The sequence below is a fragment of the Athene cunicularia genome (assembly GCF_003259725.1).
Source record: "Athene cunicularia isolate RWA chromosome 27 unlocalized genomic scaffold, athCun1 chr27_part1, whole genome shotgun sequence".
Classification (NCBI taxonomy): Eukaryota; Metazoa; Chordata; class Aves; order Strigiformes; family Strigidae; genus Athene; species Athene cunicularia.
Window position 1 is genome coordinate 4,430,725 of NW_020799138.1, and position 21,467 is coordinate 4,452,191.

Consider the following 21,467-nt stretch of genomic DNA (forward strand, 5'->3'; position numbering starts at 1 on the left):
ATACACATCTGACCCGCCCCGCGCAGAGGCCCCCGCGGGATCCTCAGCTTCCTCTGATTTATTGCGCGTGGCGTTCCCTATAAATGACATTTTGTCACTTAAAACAAGCGGCTGTGGACGAGCTCTGGGTAGTTCTTGTGTCCAACAGAAAACGGGGAGTTTAAAGAGCTCATTTCTTGTCGCCTTCCTTCCAGTGACCCCCAGTGCCACCATCAAGGGATGCGAGCCGCCCGCCGTGTCAGATGGCCACCGAATCGACCCGGAAACTCCTGCGCTGGCAACCCGAAGCGATGCAAAAATCGGGAGTATAAATACGGGGACATCTCGCTGCCACGCGCTGGGGGTTTCACAACCCGCCTCGGCCTTGCGCCGTGGCTCTGTCGGCGGCAACGCTGAGGAGCATCAACCCCAGCTTTACCTGCGGCCCTGGCAAGTTGTTGTCAGGTACAGAAGCAGGTGACAGCCTGAATGAAATATTCATTTGTGAGTGCTTGAGAAACACAATCTTGCCATCAAGGGCGGTGCTGGGAGCTCAGCGGCTGGTTTTCCTCCCCCAGCCGCTCCTGGGCGTCCTACTCGGTGCGCGGGGGCAGAAGTTGGAGGGCTTCGTCAGCAGCGACTCTTCTCCGTCCCCCATCAGGTTTGTCAACTGCAAGGAGGACGTTTCCGCGGGGAAGAGGGTGGCACGTTGGTCCCTGTCCTTGACGCGATGCCTGCGCTCCTGTAGCAGGATGGCGGCCAGGCTGGGCGCAGGGAAGGACCTGAAGTTGGATGCAAGGGTCCTGCTGCTGCTGCCAGCTGGGGCTGGGCTCTAACCCTGCCTTAACCCTCACCGAATTATCTCCGAGGGGTTTTATCCTCCAACAAGCCAATCCGCTGGCCGTGCCAGCTGGCTTCTCTGCCTCTGTGCTGCTTCTGCTCGGGGTCGGGCTGTGTGCTGAGTGTGGCTGGGCGTGCGCGGGCTCCGAGGGGAAGGCAGGAGCTGTGTAGGAGGAGAGGGCTGTCCCGACACCAGCCCTTGGAGCCACCGTCCCTCAGAGCCCTCATTTCCCTGGGGTGGAGGGTGACTGGCACAGCACTCGTGCTTGGAAAATGACTGGCTCCGCGTCCAGGCCTTGAGTCACCAGTTCACGCCGTCGTCGTGGGCTGTTGTTTTCCGTTTGCAAAGCACGAGCGGTGACCTGCTGTTTATTTATAACTCGGAGAGCGTCGCTTGTTGGGAGACTGAAGAGCCAAGCTCTGGGACGGGGTCTCTGCCTCTCCTGGCATAAGGCTTGGTTTGAACAAGCCGTTCCTAAAGAATTTGGCTGTTTTGCAGCAGTTTGGTAAATAAACAGCTCTGCTCTCGCACCGGCGACTCTCTTCCTCGGTAGGTTTAACCACACCAGCTTGCTGGCTGTTTTTATTTCTCACTTGGTTTATTTTCTTTGTTTTACTCAAGCTGTGGTACTCTGCACAGCTTTCGGGGTGGTGACTACTGGGAAACGGTGTGGGGGTTTTTTCTGCTGTAGAAGGGCTTGACTCTGCGTTTGCACATCCATCCCATCTCTTACCCTTTCAAGATCACCAGGAACAGCCGTGACTTTCCAGGATCTGCCTGGAAGTGCTCTGGAACCCTTCAGGTCCTTCTAGAGCCGGTTAGCCCGGCGCCCGGGCCGCTGGTCCAAGTTCCCCATGTTTCACTGAAGACTTGTGTTAGGTGAAATCCTCCTCGGAGCTTGTTCGTTGCGCTCGTTATTCAGGAAAATGCTATCCCAACAGAAGCGGAGCCGTGTAGATTCACGGCGCTGGAATAAACTGGTTGAACTGGTCGTGGTGGGAGTGGAGAGTCCCGTGGTGAAGATGGCAGGTGTCCTCCTCCGTGTCTTGCCTCCTGCAGACGCTGGGAGAGGTGATGCTGACAAAGGAGCCTGTGTTTTGGGGAATACCACTCACTTAGTAAAATCTGGACGAGGTCTTTGTAAAAACACCGCTGTCACCCCCTCCCCTGTCACCGTCTGGGGATGCCGGGGTGGCTGACACCGAGAGCACAGAGGGTGGGTGCAGTCCTGGAGCTGAAACACCCGCGCTGCCTCTCTGGGCATGAGAAATGTCCCCCTGAGCTCACAGCTTACGTCTCCCACCCCAAGCTCTTGCACCCTGAATGTGTCTTGGGTGGGATGTATCGCTTGTTTGCAGGGCGCATGCAGGAGGTGGCAGGGAAGGCGGCAGAGGCTGCCCGGCCCCGAGGAGTCTGAACCTTCCGCAGAGGCAGAGGTGGGATGGTTCTCTGCGGTCACTTAGGTGTCCCCTCGCTCCCCCCAAAAACCCCCAGCAGCACCTCAAGCCTCTAAGCCAGAGGTTAATGTTCCTGTAATCACTGCGCTCCCCCATTTCTGTGTTGCAACCCGAAGAAAGGAAATCTTATGACAAGTCATGGCGAAAACAGTTTCCTTTTTTATGAAATTGTCTACGAACTCTGAAAACACTGAGGATCAATCCAGGGTTTGTCCCCAAAGAGTTCCTGACCTGCTGGTCTGAGCAGGACCGGCTGCTGCAGTACATGCACGGGGTGCTCTAGGTCTGGGCTGCTCTGGATTCAGGCTGTCCTGGGTTTAGGCTGCTCCAGATTTGGGCTGCTCTGGATTTGGACCACCGCTGCCTTGGGGACTGGCCGTGGCTGTGTAGGAACTGGTCTGCAAACCATGTTTGTGCCCTGGTTTGATGGCTCATGGTGCAGAGAGAGGGGCAGGTTGAGGCCATCAGTTCTGCTTGGGGAAAGTTCTGGGGTTTTGGTGTTGTCTTGGAAATAAACTCTGGAGTATAGATGCCATACCATGCCCGTTGTCTGCTGTGGGCATACCCCAATCATGCGGTCAACTGCTGGGCTTTCTCCATTTTGATGACAAGGGATTCCACCTCAAGGGAATACATTTCTTCTTCAATCTCTCACATCCTCCGAAAGCTTTACTGGTGCTGGAGCAGCTCTCAGCACCAGGACACACTGTTTGCACAGGGATGCAGCCCTGCAGCCACCATCTCACTGACAGCTGCGTGCTCTGCTCGCAGAGCCTCCAGGCACAGCTTGGTTTCAGCAGACACCTCTGAAGAACAGGGCAGGAGGCCAAAAGTCAAAGGTCCCTTGTTGTCTGCAAACACTCTGCAGTTGCAGATGACCCCGACAAGGCTGCCCTGCCTGCTCAGCTCTGGTTTTTGCAGGGTTTCCCATAGCAGGAGGGTTGATTTTTCTCTCACCAAAACCAGCTGCAGCAGAGCAGACCTGCCATCTACACCTCCAGGAGCGGGAACATCCTGGGGTTCATCTGAATGGAGCAACTGGAGACCTGATGGAGAACCTGCATCTTCCTTCCTCTGTGCCATCGGGGAAAGTGCCCGGGCACCTCTGAGAGGGTCCATTCCAGCTGGGTTTGGCTCTGGCGAATACTGGAAAGAAGAGCTGCCGTCAGCTCTCCAGGGTCTGTTGGGGGGTGACACCCATCTGTCTGGGCCACGTTAATGCTGTGCACGTGGTTTTTGAGTGCTGTCATTCAGGCTCACTAAGTGCCTGTTTTGATGCCCTTGCTGGCGCCTGGGCATTGCAAGTGATGTGGACACAGAAGGGAAGCAGTCCCTGGCCCTGTGTGCATCACTGCTGGCTTCGCCCCAGCGTCACACTGAGGTTTAGGGTTGCCTGCAGGCAGCTTACAAGGGTTAATTAGTCCTTCTTGCAAGGGTTAATTACTCCCTCGGTCTCTTGGCCATGCTATGTTTTGCCTGAAACTCTCCTGCTCCCCGGGAAGCGTGGCGTGTTGCGATGTGGTCGTAGGTGGGTCCCAGCTCGAAGCCAACACCGGCCTGGCCAGGGTGCACGATCCCTACCTCCTGCGTGGCGGTGGGCGCCCTTCGCACGGCAGGTGAGTCAGATCTAATCCAAACGGGTGCTCAGACGTGCTCCTCCTCCTTGTCCCAAAGGTGACATGTGAAGGCAGCGCCCGGCGTGGGGAGCAGCAGCAGCAGCTGAGATGCATTCGAGCCACGCTGATGACCCCAAGGAAGCCATACAGGTGAGTGAGACGCCCTCAACCTGCCCAAGTAGCTCCAGTTACTCCCCAGTGCAACTCCAGTTACCGGCGGGGACATGGTAGGACTTGTCATTGTTGCCAGCTGGGATTGGGATGATTTATACAGCAAAGGGTGATGGGCTTTCTGACAAGAGTCCTTGATAGTTTCTCTGGTGCAGGGGGATTGAAGCAAACAGGGGGGCTCTGAGTTAAATCACACCAGACTCTACCTTGGGCTTTTGCCCCTCGTGGCGTGACCCAGCGTGGGGCAGGGGAGGGTGCTCAGCCCTGATATCTGGGTGAAGGAGCATTGCTGCTCGCTATATTTGGGTTTCTTTACCCAGCTTTGGGAGTCTAAACACGTTTAATGAGCAAAGTTCAAACCTGGCAGTTCAAACGGGTGTTTAATTCATCCTACATCAGAATTAATTCATGCATGACAGATAAAATCATTTGCACTCTTTAATCCTGTTAGCCCACGGTTGCTGCTTGCAGGCGGGTTGCTTATGCCAGCAGATCTGCAGGGCAGCTGGAAAGCAGCTCCTGCTGCAAGAGGCATCCCCTGGTACGGGCAGGGGGAAGGTGCCTGTTCCCCCGGCTGCTGTCCTTGAACTACAGCTGCTGGAAATCTTATTTAGATGCTGAAAAAAAATATCCCAGGCTGGAAATTTAATATGGGTTTGTGCAGCCAACCCAGGCTTGAGTCAAAATCTGCCCTGCCCCAGTCGCAGAGGCTGATGCCATTCAGCATTCGCCTTGAATGCTGCGTGATTGATGCCAAAACATGAATTGTTTGATGAGGTCCCGGCTGAATTTGCAGTGTTTGCCAAACGCCTGCTGGGAAGTGCAACTTTCGGTTTAAATAAGGTTGATTGAGACATCCGGACTCAGCTGCGTTAAAAAAAAAAAAATCCTCTCCACCAGCGTAAAATTGCTAAATTCACTGAACTTGCTTCTTTTCAACTGGTGTGACAACGAGGGAAGCAAAGCTGCTGGAAGGTAAAATTGCCACATTCCAGGTTCAGAGCCCACTGAGTCTCTCCAAAGGCAGTAGTTAAACCCCAGCCGTCCTTCCAAAAGCACCTTTTGGGGGAGCCCATCCCCAGCAGTGCCTGTGGGTTAACCAACACAGACGAGCTGCCGAGAGCGAGATCGATGGCTTTGATTTCTGCTGGCAGGACTTGTTAGCGCGTCACATGCTGCTTGGGCTGATCTGCACGAGTTCAAGTAGTATTGCAGCCCTTGTTATGGGTTACCTCCTTCGAGTTTCGAGTTTCTTACCCATGCTGATTTAATCCTTGTGTTTCTCCCGAGCAAACGCCTGGAGAGAGCCAATTTCTTTTCTCCTCATTCTCTTCAGCAGTTTGGTGTCAGCAGAGGAAGCACTGCACGCTCTAAAGGCAACCCCAGCAACCCAGTGGGCTCCAAAACACCAGCTAAAATTGCATAAATTACTCATTTAAAAAAAAAAAAAAAAGCCAGATGAACTGTGATGCCAAGAGCATGAGTCCCCAGCTTGACCAGTTCAGCTGTCGTGCTCCCTAACATCCACAGAAAGCAGGAGCTGCATGGTGCTTCACTCTGGATGAGCCTTGCAGGTTTTGAGCCCTTTTATATGAAAGCTTTCCTAATACTTACTTTTTATAATCCGAGCACGTACCTTCTGTCTCACAGCTGATCAAGAAGCAACTGGTGAATGCCATCAAGGCGTTGCAGAAGCAGTACGTGACCTCAGATGCCGTTGTAACCAGTGACGATGGGAATGCAAACACCCTCTGCAGCGCTCTGGAAGCCGTTTTTGTGCATGGGCTGAAGGCGAAGCACATAAAGACAGAGAGTGGGGGGAAAGGGAAGAAAGCAGGGGGTCGGGGACCCCTTCCCCAGCCGGTCTTTTGGGGTCTGCTGAAGAGCATCACCCATCGGTGAGTGCCCATCCCTGCCAAAAGGTGTTTGCACACTCAGGTTTATCCCCTTTCTTTAGTGCAAAAGCTACAAAACTCAGGGAATGGCAAGCAGAAGGATGGCTTGATGGAAAGGTACGTCTCTCCTCTCATCCTCTGTGCTCGGTCCCTTCAGTCAGGGGGGAGACTTGAACTCTCAGGGTGTCTCAGGGGGGCTGGGGCTGCCTAGCACTGCTGGGAGATCACCCAAGCCATGCAGGATGGGCACCCACCACAGCCCCCCACAGCCTGGACAAGGGGTAAAGTGCCGTTTAGCCATGGGCTGATGTCCCCAAACAGTTGAGGAATTAAATGCTGCTGCCAGCTGAGGGCACACCCCTTTCTTATTTATTTTTGGGTCCCAGGCTGTATATGGGGACTCCGTGTCCCCGGTGGGGCCCCCGTGACTATGCTGGCGTACGGCGCAGGGGTCTGGTCTCTCTTCTAACCTGGATCAGCTGGGGATGGTTGGCCTCCATTTCCCCATGTCCCGACCAGCCTTTGAGGAGGTCTCGCCTGGGTAACTGTCATTATTTGCTGGGGTTTTTCTGAGCCACTCCCTAAGCAGAGTCCTCCCACACTAAACAACAGCCCACACACAAATAGTTTTGAAAGCCTCATCTAACTCCATCATCAACTCTTAAATTATGAAAGAGCAGATGAAAATAACACTTTCACATGCTACGGGGGATATTTTTGTGCCCTTTGAAGATTTTTTTTTCTTTCTTCTTGAGAGACAGATTTTAAAAAAAAAATTACAAAACTTTTGCTCTTTTTCGTAGCATCAGCAGTGCTGACATGAGCTGGGGACAGAGAGGGTGAGGGAGGGCAGTGTCACTGTTGGATTTTGGGGGAAAATGGTTGAAGTCAGGAGGCTGAGATTGCTTGAGGAGCTCAACATGAACCACCCTTTTCTGGGGGGCTGCTGCAGCAGTTTTCACTGTGTTTTGGATGATTTTTAAATTGGAAGCTGGGATTTAGACACGCAGTTGTCACCAAGGAGTACCCAACCAGAGCAAGCCCCACCAGTGTGCAGGGATAACGGGAATTTCTCCCTCAGCATCCTTGTTCCAGGGTGAGCGACGTGTGGGAGATGCCTTCAGCCAGAGAGAGGAGGAGCACCCAAAGGCACCCCAGGGATGCCTGGGGTCGTTACCAACGTATTTAGCTTTGGGGTATTCAGGACCTCTTTTTCCTTCATGATAAAGAATGTTTTCCATGAAGGAAAGAGATTTTCCACAGCCTTTTTTGTCCCAGCTCTCCATAGCAGAGCAGATTGGGCAGTTCCTGGTGGGGAATCTGCCCCTCCTGCACCCTGTGATGGACTGAAACCAGAACCACTCATGTCCTTTTCTGTTCTTTCTCTCGCTTTCCCCAGAAATATTGTCTCAGAGCTGGAACAACTCATCTTTATCAATACGGACGTTGGCCGCTGCCGAGCCTGGCTGAGGCTGGCTTTGAATGATGGCCTCGTGGAGTGTTACTTGAATCTGCTGCTGCGGGAGAGGTCCCGGCTGCCCGAATACTACCAGGCGACTGCTCTGCTCCTAGATGCTGAAGAGTGTGAGTTTCTCCTTAGCTACTTGCAGGGCTTATCATCCTTAACCTTCGAGCTCTCCTATAAATCAGCAGTTTTGAACGAGTGGACTGTCACCCCTCTGTCCCTGTCTGGTCTGTGTCCTGTTTCGGAGCTGTTGGAGCCTCTCACGTCGACATCCGAACCCCACAGAAAAGCCTCGCTGGGTTCGATCTCCCAGTCATCAGGATCAGATGAGATAGAGATTCCACCTTCCGTCCTACCCATTGGCAAAGCCAGCAGCAAAATCAAGCTGACATCGTCCTCACTGAGCCTTAACACCACAAGCTCGTCCCAGCTCTCCTCCAGCCTGGGCTCCGACAGCGTCCTCCCCGCTCACTGCACCCGCAGCCCGGAGCGCAGCGAGGAGCCGCTCTCCTGTGACTCCGCCCTGGGGACGGCCACCACCGAGGACCTGGACAGGTCGCTGCAAGAGTGAGTCTTTTCCCAGATCTCCTCTTCAAAGGGATTTTTAATCCGCTCCCAGGTCGTCATTTATTTTGTCTCTATGGGCAGGAAGGCTTTCTCCCCTGTTTCTCTTTAACAAGCTATTTTTTTTCTCCTGGAAAGAGCCTGAAGGGTAAAAAGAAATGCTCAGCACGGCTTGTTGGGACCCTGCTGCCACGGCAAATGAGCTCCTGCCCACTGAAGTATGGGTCTGTCCTCTTTACCAAGGCAGAAATGTCAGAAAAATGCTGCTCCCCAGTTTCAGGAATGTCACATCTCCCTGGCGTATGCTGGGGGGATGCTCTGAGGCTTTCTGCAGGGGGAAAGAAATTAGTTTGGTCACAGGAAAGGGTTATAATTTGCAGCTTTGCCAGATAATTTAGTGGAGGGAGGTTGTTAGTTTCTCATCCTCATGATTTATTTCTGCCAAACGCCCAGCACAAAGATTTGTAGCAGGTTATATAAGCTCTGAGTAATCAGTAAATATTTCCCCTGCCACATTTAAAACCTGGCTCTGAAGGAGCCTGGCTTCAGGGTGCTGGTTGGCGAAGTCACCCACTTCCCAGTAAGGGTCTTCAGGAGGTTTTAGAGCTGTGGTTGTTCTTCCCCGTCGATAATGCCATCATTACCTGCTTCTAAGATGTTGCATCTTATGATGATCCTGGAAGAACCTGCCATGATTGGATTAAACTCGTGATGGAAAGATGTCATTTTGAATTTTAATCTCGGGCTGGTTTAATTCGACCTAGCTGGTGACGAAGCAGGGGCATGGGAACAGCATCTCGTCTGGCTGGGCTCCACTAAGAATTGCTCATTAATGGTTATGAAAACATTTGAAATTTGGCACAGGGCTGGATACGTGTCTGGGAGCTGCACATGGGGCTGGGGCTGTGGGGAGCACCCAGCGCTCTCCCTCCATTAGGAGATGTCCATCGGAAGCAAAATAAACCCCATTAATGTGCATCATTTGGAAGTGCTTCCTTTCCCAGGAGGAGTCCTTGCCTGCAGTGGGGTTAACTGCTGCTCTGTAGGGCACAAATCACACATTTTTCTGTTAGCACAATCAGCACCACAGGGGTTTTTTTTGCAGCTGTACAGTGCTGCCAGCCCGCAGGAGACGAGCAGTGATGCTGAGCCCTTTTTTTGGGCTGTTATGACTTGCAATAAGAAGGTTTTTTGTAGGTTCTGATTAACATAGCTCTGTTTAACCTGGTCACTTTTCTGTTTCAAGGGTGTTGTCTGAGTTCAGCAAAGCCAAGCCAAGCCTGGAAGCCCCAGAGGGACGGCTGGTCCAAAGCACGCTGGGCTGCTCCCCCCGGCAGTCTGCCTGCCCCCCGGCCCCAGCGCCCAGCGCCCCAGCCCCAGCAGCTCACCAGCAGCCGCCCCCCGACAGTCCAGGCTGTGCTCGGCTGAGTGCCACGGTGGCCGCTGGCGATGGGGCTGGGGATGTGGCACCACAAGGCGGTGGCACAGCTGGCGTTTGGGCCCCGCGGCAAGGCAGTCCGAGCAGAGGAGAGACAGGCGGCAGCGGCACAGTGGGTGGCAGCGAGGCGAGCCAGGCAGTCCGCAGCCCGACGGCTGAATACCTCCTCTCTCCGCTGCTGGGTTGTCCGGTAGGTGTTACGGTTGTCTGGCAGCTCGCTTGCTATCATCTCCTTGTTTTTATGCTTCCTGACCGGCAGATATAATGCAAAATGAAAGTAAAACTGGTGACAGCTTCTGAGTAGGCACTGGTTTCCCCAAATATCTTCTGTGCTGCTTTCACTCTCCTGGCAGCAAGTTGGTTGTAAGTGATGCTTCCCGCTCCATGAGCATCTTCCTGAACCCCATGGAAATGAATCCCATGGCTAAACAGGAGCCAGCACTGTGCCCAGGTGGCCAAGGAGGCCAATGGCATCCTGGCTTGTGTCAGCACTGGCGTGGCCAGCAGGGACAAGGAAGGGATCTGAGCCCTGGGCTCGGCACTGGGGAGGCCGCCCCTCAATGAGTGGGTTCAGTTTTGGGCCCCTCACCCCAAAAAGGCCATTGAATGACTCGAGCGTGGCCAGAGAAGGGCAACGGAGCTGGGGCAGGGTCTGGAGCACAGGTCTGCTGGGGAGCAGCTGGGGGAACTGGGGGGGTTCAGTCTGGAGAAGAGGAGGCTGAGGGGAGACCTCCTGGCCCTCGGCAACTCCCTGCCAGGAGGGGGCAGAGAGGGGGGATGAGTCTCTGGAGCCAAGGCCCCAGCGCCAGGCCCGAGGGAATGGCCTCAAGCTGCCCAGGGCAGGGTCAGGCTGGCTCTGAGGAAGGATTTCTGTGCAGAAGGGGCTGTTGGGCCCTGGAGGGGTTGAAGAGTCGGGCTGAGCCAGCGCTGAGGGATCTGGTGGAGTTGGGAAGGGTCAGGGTGAGGTTCATGGATGGACTGGAGGAGCTTCAAGGGCTTTTCCAGCCCAGATGATTCTGGGATTCTGTGAACTGGGTCCATGCCACTGCCCTCAGGGAAATTGGGTCAAAGTCCATATTCACTGGTAAAAGAGGCACCAAAACTCTTGAAACCTGCCTGGCCTGCCAGTCATCCCTTGCCAAGAGCGGCTGCAACAGGAAGTTTTTTGTTTTGTTAACGGTATCTGGAGAGTGATGAGCTCTCACACAAATCTGGCCACAGGCTGTATGCAAGCCAGTAAAACAGCCTGAGAGTCATGTTTCTCTTTGGGACTTTTCTTCATTTATGGTCCACACAAAAGGAGAGAAAAGGGTTGACTGGACAGGAAACAAATTAGTTTTCCAGTGGAAAAATATTCATGCAGCACATCTGTTCCCAGAGCAGGATGGCATTCCCTGGTGCTTAGGCTGGCTTAAATGGTGGCGGATTTCCCCTGCTGCCGCCGAGATGTTGATCCACTGGCTTTTGCTTTTAGGAAACTCTTTGAACATCTTTGTCCTCTGTCGAATTTGTTACTGATTTTTCCATCCTGGTTCCCATTGTTTCCATCCTGGTTCCCATCATCTCCATCCTGGTGAGGTTAAGATATACTTCATACCCCCCACCCCCAAACGGTTTCTCTTTTTGGTCTCTGCTCCTTTCAGCTCCCTCCCAGTTATCCCATTTCCGCTTCTTCCTCATGGCATTGGGCCAGTTTGACCTAATCTATGTATAACATACGGTGTCAACAGGAAATTCCCCCCTGCTTTCGCATGACTCACTGAGCGACCTGCATTCCTGCTCCGGGAGTAAGCCAAGCCTGCCTGTGCGCTGGGACCTGCACCGCAAGCCACCCGTGATCCTCGCTGCAGGGTGGTGACAGCTCTTCTGCTGTCATTTAATGTATTACTCAGAATGAAAGGCTTTTGGAAAGCAGGGTGGGGTAGTTGAGAAGTTGTTGCTGGTGGGATGCAGCCCTGGCAGGGATGCTCTGGGTCTCGGGAAGCTGCTCCCTTTTGCCGAGGCACTGAGCTGGGTCACATTTCACTCCTGGTGTTTGTTCGGGGACGTTGTTCCAGAACCTCGCTCAGTTCTTGTAGCCAGAAAAACTGCTGAAGAAGTTAACAGCCATGTTTTCTTTCAGCTTAACAAGGTTTCTTATGCTTATGGGTCTCATCCCCTCCTGATGTATGGAGCCAAAGGTTTCCTCCACCTTCCCTGCTTTGCTTTTTTCCTGTACTGATCAGGCCTGGTGTTTGTAGCATCAGCTTGTAAGCCATAAATCTCTCTTTCATCCTGGACATCGTCTCTCTACTTCGCCCCATCTCTATTCTTTCTGGAACAAGGATGGTACCGCTGCTCCAGGCAACCTCATACACATCCATGGCAGGGCTGGTTTCTCAGTCTCTATCAGAAATACTTCATGGACCAGATATCTTGTATGTGGTTACTGCCAGGAATGTGCTCTCCTCTGAGCCCTCAATGATTTTAGGGGGCGAGAACTGATCCATTTTGGAGTTTATAATACCGACAGTATATGATCCCAGTATTTGCCAGCTGCCAGCCCAGTCCTGAGGAACATTCCCTGATCGGAGGGAGCAGGGGAGCCATCGGTGAGGGAATGGCCTGCATCGCTGCCTGGGGTTCAGTTTGCTCAGGAGCAGCCCCTATGGAGGGGTCACTGTGGGCATGTGTGTTTGAGGGGCACGGGATGCTCGATAAGTTTGATAATTAATATATTTATTATTATTTTTGAACAGAAAAGAAAGAGCTGGATCTCAGAAGATGATTTCTACAGACCTTCCCCAGGAGAGAGCAGTGAAAGCATGGCCAACACCAACGGCTTTGGGCCCGAGGAGGCTGTTGAGGGGCTGGCCCCAGGGCTCATTAGTGCTCTGGACTTGGAAAGACTCTCGGTGCCATCCTCAGAGAGCGGGAAGCCCAAAATGTCACCCGAACGGGAACAAAAGGGCTTCAGCGTTGTGCACCGCAGGCAGATGGGTACGTGCCGCCCTCCTCTCTCCTGCTTTCGCTGAGCACCTACGCTGGGCAGTGCTCAGGGGCTGGGGGGTGTTTTGGCTGAGGGGCTGTTTGGGAAGCACCCGTTTGCCGTTGCTGAGCTGATGGCAGCACTGGAAGCTGCAGAAGGCAGTGGGGCGGCGTCCCTTGGCATTGCTGAGCCCATGATGGCTCTGGTGGAAGTGTTTTAGGAGGAGTGGGGATGCACTGGGTGCCTCTGCCCCGTGTCTCTGTCCAGCCTGCAGGACATGTTTCCTTTATGCTGTCCCACTCATTCTCAGCCTCAAACCCCAAATACAGGTGGGTAGATGATGGACACCATGGTCCTATAAACCCCTGCCCCATCCCACTGTCCACCAGGACGAAAGCTGTGATGCCTCTGTTTGCTCACTGTGAGCAGCCCATTGGCTTTTCTCACTCCACTGGCTTGCCCCTCTTTGGTAAAAACTGAGATATCTGCTTTTTCCCCCAGGTCTTTCCAACCCTTTCCGAGGGCTCCTGAAGCTGGGCAGCCTGGAGCGGAGAGGAGCCATGGGGATATGGAAGGAGTTTTCCTGCGAGCTGTCGCCACTGGAGCTCCGGCTCTTCCTGGACCACGAGGACCGCATCTGTGTCGAGAGCTATTCCCTGCTGCGGTGTGAGTCGCTGGCGCTGACGCACTTGGATGGCCGTTTTGAGCTGGTTTTCCTGGGGAAAAAACTCTACCTACGAGCTCCTTCTCGAGACGAGGCTGAGGACTGGTTGGACAGGATCCGTGAGGCTCTGCAGAAGTGCCGGCCTCAGCTGGAGGAGGAGGAATGGGAGACACTGGAGTATCTGGAAGATGGTGCCGAAGGCCAGCCCGTCCAGAGCAACTCCGCTGCTCTTCTCCAGTACAGTGACATGCCTGGGAACAGCTTTGACTGGACTCCAGCTCATGAACCGGAGCTGGATGCAATAAAAGAGGCTGTTCTGTACATGGACGTAGACAAAACCTGGGTCCCTTTTATTTTTTCCCTGTCTCTAGAAACTTTAAAATGCTTTAAGGTCAGGAACAACGACAAAATTTTAAGCAACAGTTATGGTATAGAGACCATCCAGGACATCCTTCCAGACACGAGCCTTGGGGGACCCGCGTTCTTCAAGGTGATCACCTCCAAAGCTGTCCTGAAGCTGCAGGCTGAGAATGCAGAAGAAGCGGCCTCGTGGAGGGAGCTGGTCCGAGGGGTGCTCATGTCCTACCTGGAGAGTGCGGAGGAGGCGCTGACGCTGGGTGGCAGCTTGGACGGGCATTCCCAGGTCATCCTGAAGAACATCGTGAAGGAAAACGGCTTCTTGTTGCAATACCTGGTGGCCATCCCCATGGAGAAAGGCCTGGACTCGCAGAGCTTCATCTGTGCAGGTACACGTGGGCTTGGCCAAAAATCCAGAATCATCTTGGAGGATGACATTGTGTTCATTCAGGTTAACAAGGTGACATCAAATTAGAGGCACCCTGAGTCATGCCGACCCATTGCAGACCAGCTTCTGGTCTCCCCACCCAAACCCCAGGTAGCAGCAAAGCCCCTCACTGGGGCTTCCCGTCCCCAGTTGGTGGCACTTTTGGTGAGTCCCCCCATGCTGAATCCCCAGCACAGCCCAGCACAGGTCCAGCTGGGCTGTTACTGGGCTCCTCCTTAAGATGTTTATGGTACAGACAGTGGTGGGTCTTGGCTTGAAGGCAACCTTAGATGGACCAGGAGGCCCAGGACTCTCTTCCTGGGCATTTTGTGGCCCCAACCTGCGGGGAAAGCGCAATCAAGAGCAGATGCTGTTTTTCCGGTAACGCAGCACAGGAGCGAACATTGCAATGGGTGTGACAAGCTGATTTTGCAAAACATTCCTTTAACCTTCCACTAACGCCTCTCAGCACGCGGGGCAATGCTGGTTTAATAGGATAACACTCGCTGACCTCCACAGGAGGTATAATTTGCTCTTTACCTTTGTAAGTTAATTAAACTTCAGGTTTCTCTCCTCCTTAAATTGTATTTTTTGTACCCTCCAGCAGGTTGGATTTTTTTTTCTTTTAATCTCTCTTCTTTTTATATATTCTTTTTTTCCTTTCTATTTGGTCTCTACCTTCCCCTCCAGGCTCTGTCCTGCATCTTCCACCTACCAACAGATGGAGGCAGCAAGCTGAAAAGACAAATTCCCAGTTTTTACGTGTAGGTTTTCTTAGCAGGCTGCCTGCCCCGCTTTCACCTCCCTCCCACCCTGACACCCAAGTCTGATGCAGGAGTGATTTCTTTACGTGTCAGGGTGTAATGAGCGATAAAATCTTCTTTTCTTTTTTTTAATTAATTCAAAGAGCAACACCTGACCACCATTAACTTTTCTTATGGGATGCGGTCCAGTGACCGCAGAGCATGAGGGGTGGGGTGGTAAAGCCTTCCCTGAGGATGATGGAGGTTCGCTTATGCATGATCAGTTATTTTAGAGAACTGAACCCATTAAAAATAGCACAAAGGGTTTTCCTGCCTTCCCGACTCCCAGTGAGATGCACTCGCTTTCAAGTCACTATAAAAACCCTGCAGATTTCCCCCAAGGCCTGAGCTGGGTTCCTCCTGGCTCACCCACTGCTATAATAAAGGAGGTTTTTGCCTTAATCCATCCCAACCTCACCCCTTGCAGACAAGGATCCTGTGCAGTGTGGTTTTGGTACCCTGCAGCGGCAGCGGGAAAGGGAAAGGCTGAGTGAAGGCAAAACGGGGCATAGTTACTGGTGGAAGTGATGGGGCAGGCAGGTGGGATTTAGGTTCTTCCCTAAACCACTGGGATGTTTTCCTAAAAAAAAGGAAACTTGAACCACTTGATGAATTCAAGTGGGTTCAGGGATAGTCCAGACTCCTTTGGACCATCGTGGTCTTAAGTCGCAGCTCCTCGCCTGCAGGGAGGGGCTGGGGACCTCTGACTGAACATCCTACCATCACTTTAGCTGATCTCCAACCCTTCCAAAAACTTTCCTTCCCCCATTCACCCCTCCCAAAAGTTTCTCCCCCATCCTGGTGGTGAGGGGAACAGGCAGCGTGGGTCCCCTCTCATTGCCTCCCCTCGGCTCCCCCCAGGCTGCTCCAGGCAGATCGGCTTCTCCTTCACCAAGCCCAAGCTCTGCGCCTTCTCCGGCCTCTACTACTGCGACAGCTGCCACCGGGACGAGGAGACGGTGATTCCTTCGCGCCTCATCCACAACTGGGATCTGACAAAACGAGGGGTAAGTCTGGGCTTGGTCAGTGCAGGGAGCAGGGAAACGCTTCCTGAAGGTCCTTCTGAATGTTTCCACCACCAGCAGAGGTGGAGATGTCCACCCTGCGCCTCCCTCCGAGCCTGCTCCTTGGTGCATGCCCACCTCTTGCCTCTCTCTGCCCCAGGTTTGCCGTCAGGCTTTGAAGTTCCTCACCCAGATCCGTAACCAGCCACTGATCGACCTGAAGCTGGTCAACGAGAGCCTCTACGAGCACGTGGAGAGGATGGGCCGGATCCACCGGAGCAGGGAACAGCTGAAGCTGATGGGAGATTATCTCATCATGTGCCGGAGCGGAGCCCTGAAGGAGCTGAGCAAGCGGTGAGGCCCCTCTCCGGGTGACGTTACCCCTGCATCCTCCTCTTTGCACCCCAGTGGTCTCCTGGTCCTCCTCATCGCTCGCCGTTGGAGCGGGGAGCGGTGCTGCCGAGGCATGGGCTGGTTTTTAGCTCCATGTCTGCTGAAAGGAGTTGTCCATCTGTTGGCTGGTTGAGATGTGACTCAGGAAACACCTTCCTGATAGAGGAGCTTCTGGCTGGACAGGAAACACCTGGGAAAATAGATGAGAGATTTATTTTCTTTTTCCCCTCCTTTGAAATGCTCTCACATGATTTCCACTGGCAGGATTTGGGATGTGTGGCATGATGCAAAAATCCAGTTTACAGTGATTTTCTTCAAGAGTCTGCATCATCCAGGCTCCCCTGTGCTCCAAAGCCATTGGAGATACAGTGGAAACCATCCACCATCTTCCTCTCTGTGCTTCTTTGCAGGCTTGATCACAGGCACTACCTCTTGGAGTGTCCCCACAAATACAGCGTCGCTGATCTGAGGCAGGTGAGAGCTTTGTGTGGTCCTGGGGATTTGCTGATGAAAACATCCTGGTTTCTGTCGAGCATGGCACTTTATCAGCAGCAGCAGAAGGTTTCAAACAGCTTTGTTTTCCTTTTGCCTTGCTCTCACCCATCACATGCACTCTGCAAGCTTGCACATCAACATAAAGGCAGATAATTGCCTTTATTTTATTTTAATTTACCAAAATAACTGGCACAAACCTATCCTCCAAGAACTACGAAGACCAGGCAAGATAAAGTGTTTTGCCTCTGTTTAAGCCAGCATTGCTGATGACGTGTCTTCATACAAACTTGTATCTATTGCACATAACATTGGAGGTGATGGGTAGCTGGAGTTTGCATGGGCTCCAAAGCTGGGAGCCCTGTCCCAGCAGGTGGTAAGTGCTGCTCTGGGGTCCTGCTGTGACCCAGGCACATGTTTAGGGTTGGTTTTGGAGGACAGCCTTGTCTTCACGTAGCAGCTCAAAGAATGGGTGTAATGTGGATTTTGCACAGTGCAACCCGGTGGGAGACCGAGCTCTGTGCCTGCCTGACCTGTCTCTGCCCTGCAGATCGCTGACGGCGTCTTCGAGACCTTCCTGCAGTCTCTGCTCCAGTTTGCTTCCCATCACGTCTACAACTGTGACCTGTGCACCCAGCGTGGCTTCATCTGCCAGATCTGCAACAGCAGCGACATCATTTTTCCCTTCGAGTTTGACACTACCACCAGGTGAGCGATGTCTCCATCACGTCCGGCTGCTGCGAGGCTGCCCTGGCTTTTCCCCGGAGCCTGGACTGTCCCCTGGGTCCCTCATGGGGGCTGTCTGCTTTCAAGGCACGTAGCCCTGGGGTGACCTGGAAACAGCTCTGAGCTGGTTGTGCGTCCTCGTGGCACCCATGTCCTTGTGGCATCCGTGTCCTCATGGCACCCATGTCCTTGTGACACCCATGTGCTTGTGTCATCCACCTCCTCATGGCTCTCACCATCCCCAAGATAATTCGAGCCAAAATTGGGCTGTTTTGGGGCAGGAGAAGGAGCTCACAGAGCCGAGATATCACCAAGAGAGTTGGCTTTGCAGATTGAACATGCAGAGCCACCCAGCACCCTGCTGTCAGCCTGCAAAGGCCTCACGGGGTGCTGAGTCCCAGGGCAGCAGAGGGGCCAGGGGGAAGAGGAGGAGGAGGAGGATGAAGGTGCCCCTGCCTCGCTCTCCTGGGCACCACATCTCTCATTCAAACTCAGCCTGGCCCCTTCCAGGGGTTGCAGGAGGGAAGGAAAAGCAGCAGCAGGACTGTTCATACACCCCTCTACAACCAAGGAGGGGAGGAAGGACACACGGACACGGGTTAGGAGATAAACGGTGAGCAGCCCTAGGGACGTGCTGGGGAGAGGCTGCGGATGTTCCCAGCAGGACGGGGGACACTGGCTTTTATCTGGATTTTTCTCCTGCCGGCAGAGCTCACGTCCTTCACAGGCACAGGGCTCAGCAGCCGCTGACATCAGATGGGTGTTAGGAGGGGGGTGTTTATCCCCACCGTCAGGGTTTTCTGAAGAAATCAGCATCAAACTCCTCCAGCCCAGGAGCCTGTACGTGGAGAGGGATCCACATCTCGATGGTTGTTCGCTAATGAGTATAATCCTGGCAGAGAAGTTTTAATGGGCTGATGATCTGTGTGCTCCTGCTTTGCCTGGCGGTCCCTAAAAACGAGCAGCAACATCCCAAAGCTGCAGAAAACGCCGAGACCACGATCCTTGTGTACCTTGTTTACGTGGTTGCAAATATTTCCGTGGCAGCTGAGCAGGATTGCTCACTCTCCCTCCTTGCCGCAGGGATTGTGATTGTTATCGAGGACATCTCCAGGAGACTGACTTTCCCTCAAAAAAGAGCATACGGGCTCTGGAAGGAGCAGGCATGCGGGGCTGAGCTCTGCTGGCAGCCAGCCGGAGGTCTCATGTCCTGTAAAGCTAGGCTCTGAAGTTTGTTAACCTCTTTTTTTTTTATTTTTCCCTGGTGGAGGAGGTTGTGCAGCAGGAAAGCAGCTCAACCAACATCCTCGCCAAGCTAAACCCGGCTTCCTGCCCCTCTGCCCGCCCCGCGGGACAGCCAGCTGCCAGGGTCACGCCACCCCTCGCTGCAGGATGCGTCTGAAACACCTCTAACAATAACCTCGCAATCAGCCCCGCCGGGCACGGGACCTTCTCCTTCGCACGGCGGCAGCGGCCGCTTCCTGCAGCCGTTGCTCTGGCAGGTGGAGGCAGGAGGTTGCTGCTCGCTCAGAAACACGCAGGGTAAAAACCAGCCCCTGGCTTTGCAAATCCCTCCACCCTGCGCTCAGGGAGGAGCCACTGCCGCTGCTAATCCGGAGAAGCCACGTGAAAATAGTTCCGCTGGGGAAATGTCCGGCGCCAGGCAGCACCCCCCACCCTGTCTGTCCGTGCACGACCCTTTTCCGTGGCCTGTGTGACTCGGGGTTGCAGCCGCCTGTCAGGAGCAGGATTTGACCGGGGCTGGGATATGTCACGGGCCCTGGCTTGGCGCTGCTGGGTGTTTCTCTGCGCCCCTCTCCACGGGTCCTTTGGGAAGTTAAGGCACTCAGTGGCATTCACACGTCAGTTGTGCACCAGGTATTTGCACTTGCAGGCATTTTAAAAATAACCCACTTGACCCGCTGGCATGTGGACAGGCTGCATTTTGCTGCTGCTGGCGAGGTGGGGGATTGTGCCTGGGAGCTCAGCCTTGGTAGCACGGCCTATTCTTCTGTGGACTCAGGAGAAGCCGTGAACGCCCCTGGCAGAGCAGGGTGTCTCCTCCCTCCGCCCCACACAAGGTACCGTCCGTGGCTGTTTACATTCCTGCCGCGGCGCTGAGCCAGAGCAGGGAGGTCCTGGGCGGGCGCTGGCAAACCCTCCCCAGAGCCGGCCGGCTCAAAGGCAACGCCGTCCCCAGCTGCCTGGCCCCTTCCCTGCGGCTCCATGTCCCCACACAGTGTCCCTGCCATGGCCGAGCCCTGCAGCCAGGCTTGGGGGGCTCCCGGCTGCACCCCAACCCCAGCGAGCTGAGGGTCCGCACTCCGGCACTGAGCTGCACCCCAGCCCCGCCAGCAACGTGTCCCCAGCCAGGCTCTCTGCCATCGCAGGGTTTGAGTGTCTCAGCCTTGAAACTTTGCTCCTGTGCTGCCACCGCTTCAAAAGCGAGGTGCGAACCTCACCCATTGCCCTGTCTCATCTGAAAAAAAAAAAAAAAGGCAGCGTGCTGGCAGCTGCCCGCAGCGCTGTTTCCGGGTGAGCTGCTGCTTTTGCTCTGAGCTTGCTAAAGGTGGATCTTTTGCTCAAGTAGTTACTGCTCCTGCTAGCAGGGTTCATCTGAGCTCGAGCTGGAGCCAGGGCTCTTTGTTCAGCAAGCACTTGGAGGAAACAGAGACAAGGAAGTGTCCCCAAATTTGGTTTGGTGGCGAGAAGTTCAGTCTCTGCTCTGACGTTACCAACAGGGAGGTGTTTTATTTTTCCCTTTGGTTTCTCCTAGGTGCAGCAAATGCAAAACCGTCTTCCACTGCCAAGCCGGCACCAAGCCGTGTCCCCGCTGCGAGCGCCGGCAGAGGTACCGCCGCAAGCTGGAGGTGGAGGCCAGTGCGGAGCCCAGCCCGTAGCAGCCACGGACTGACCTCGACACCGCCCGGGGCTTCTCGTTGCGCTGAGGGGAAGGGGCCAGCAGGAGACCCCCCTGCCCGGGCCCTGATCCTGCACCCAGCCCTCCCCCGGGACAGGGAGCCCGCTGGGCGCTGGGGCGTGGGTGCTCCTGCCCTACAGAGGGACCCTCTGCCCACCCAGGGCTGAGCAAGGGGGGCTGGAAAGGGCCGTCCCCCCACTCACACTGACTTGGGGACACTCCCAGTCACCCTCCTGGTGCCAACCTGATACATCCCCTCCCAGTGGAAACCCAGCGGCATTCCAGGGTGTAAATCCGAGTTTCCAATCAAGGGTGTGGATAACTGACATTGATCAAAGCTCTAGTTTTTTAGGATGTTCGATACTGAAAAACTGGTATTTTTTTACATGGGGGTTTTGCACAAGCTGGCCTGCTCCGGGGAGGTGTCGGCAGCCGTGCGGGGAGGGGGCGAAGTGACACTTGTGCCTTTAGGGACCTGCACGCCTCGGGGGGACCGCGGGGGCTGGGGCTGGCCGAGCATCTCCCGCTCGGAGAGAGCCCACCCATCACCATGGCCTCCGGGAAGAGAGGGGAGAGAAGAGCCGAGCTGCTCCTCCCCACCTGCTGCTTTTAATCCTTGGAAGAAATTTTATTTTCCTTTCACCCTTCTCCATGCAACAATAAAGTTTATTTAACGACAAACGAAGCCTCTTCGAGGTTTGCTTCTCCGCAACGGGGGCCAAAGCGCAGCTGCCTGTCCTCCGGGACCTTGCGGGGTGCTTGGGGGACTCTGCCCCCTTTTCCCTGCCCCATTTTCCTCCCCATCTGCTCCCCGTCAGTGTCGGCATCACCGGTTGTTCTTTTTCCCCATGTCAGGAGGGTTTGGGCTGCATCCACCAGCACAGGGACCCCAGTGGGACTCCGTGGGTGGGGAGGAGGGGGGCAAAATCCAAGGCAGGACTGGTCCCAGGTGACCCCCCTAATGGGGATCCCACCCCCCTGCCCGGGCAGGCCGTGCCGGATCCGGCAGCAGCGCAGATCCCGGCTGAGCCGCGGGGCAGGGCCCTTCCTGCAGCAGGAACCTCCCGAGGAGCCGTTTCCTCGACAGGGCGGCAGCGGGTCCCCTCCGCCATCGTCCCTTCCCTCCCGCCCCGAGGGGAGGAAACAGGGGGGTCCCCACCGCCCCTCTCCTCCGGCCGGGGGCCGGGCACCCGGCGCTGGTGTGGAGCCCGGCCCCATCCTTCGTTGAGACGCTGGCAGGAAACCGGGGCGAGTCGAGACCAGCCCGGCGCAGGCACGAGCGGGACC

At 54.7% G+C, this 21,467-nt stretch overlaps 1 protein-coding gene across 4 annotated transcripts in view; it reads left to right on the top strand.

Moving 5' to 3' along the window:
* The window catches only part of PLEKHM1 (pleckstrin homology and RUN domain containing M1), a 21,011-nt gene extending 159 nt beyond the window's left edge, over positions 1-20,852 (top strand). The window contains exons 2-13 of one of the 4 annotated variants that reach the window (XM_026864764.1): positions 195-1,369; positions 3,952-4,043; positions 5,715-5,962; positions 7,359-7,991; positions 9,235-9,616; positions 12,165-12,405; positions 12,896-13,804; positions 15,507-15,652; positions 15,810-16,003; positions 16,453-16,516; positions 17,085-17,242; positions 20,037-20,852. In XM_026864764.1, the coding sequence (XP_026720565.1) occupies positions 4,002-4,043; positions 5,715-5,962; positions 7,359-7,991; positions 9,235-9,616; positions 12,165-12,405; positions 12,896-13,804; positions 15,507-15,652; positions 15,810-16,003; positions 16,453-16,516; positions 17,085-17,242; positions 20,037-20,160 (3,141 nt within the window). In that variant the 5' untranslated portion in view covers positions 195-1,369; positions 3,952-4,001 and the 3' untranslated portion in view covers positions 20,161-20,852. Of the gene's footprint in view, positions 1-194; positions 1,370-1,399; positions 2,037-3,951; positions 4,044-5,714; positions 5,963-7,358; positions 7,992-9,234; positions 9,617-12,164; positions 12,406-12,895; positions 13,805-15,506; positions 15,653-15,809; positions 16,004-16,452; positions 16,517-17,084; positions 17,243-20,036 lie in introns of those variants that run through there. The other 3 variants (XM_026864763.1, XM_026864766.1, XM_026864765.1) reach the window with 3 other exon arrangements.
* Positions 20,853-21,467: the final 615 nt, after the last annotated feature.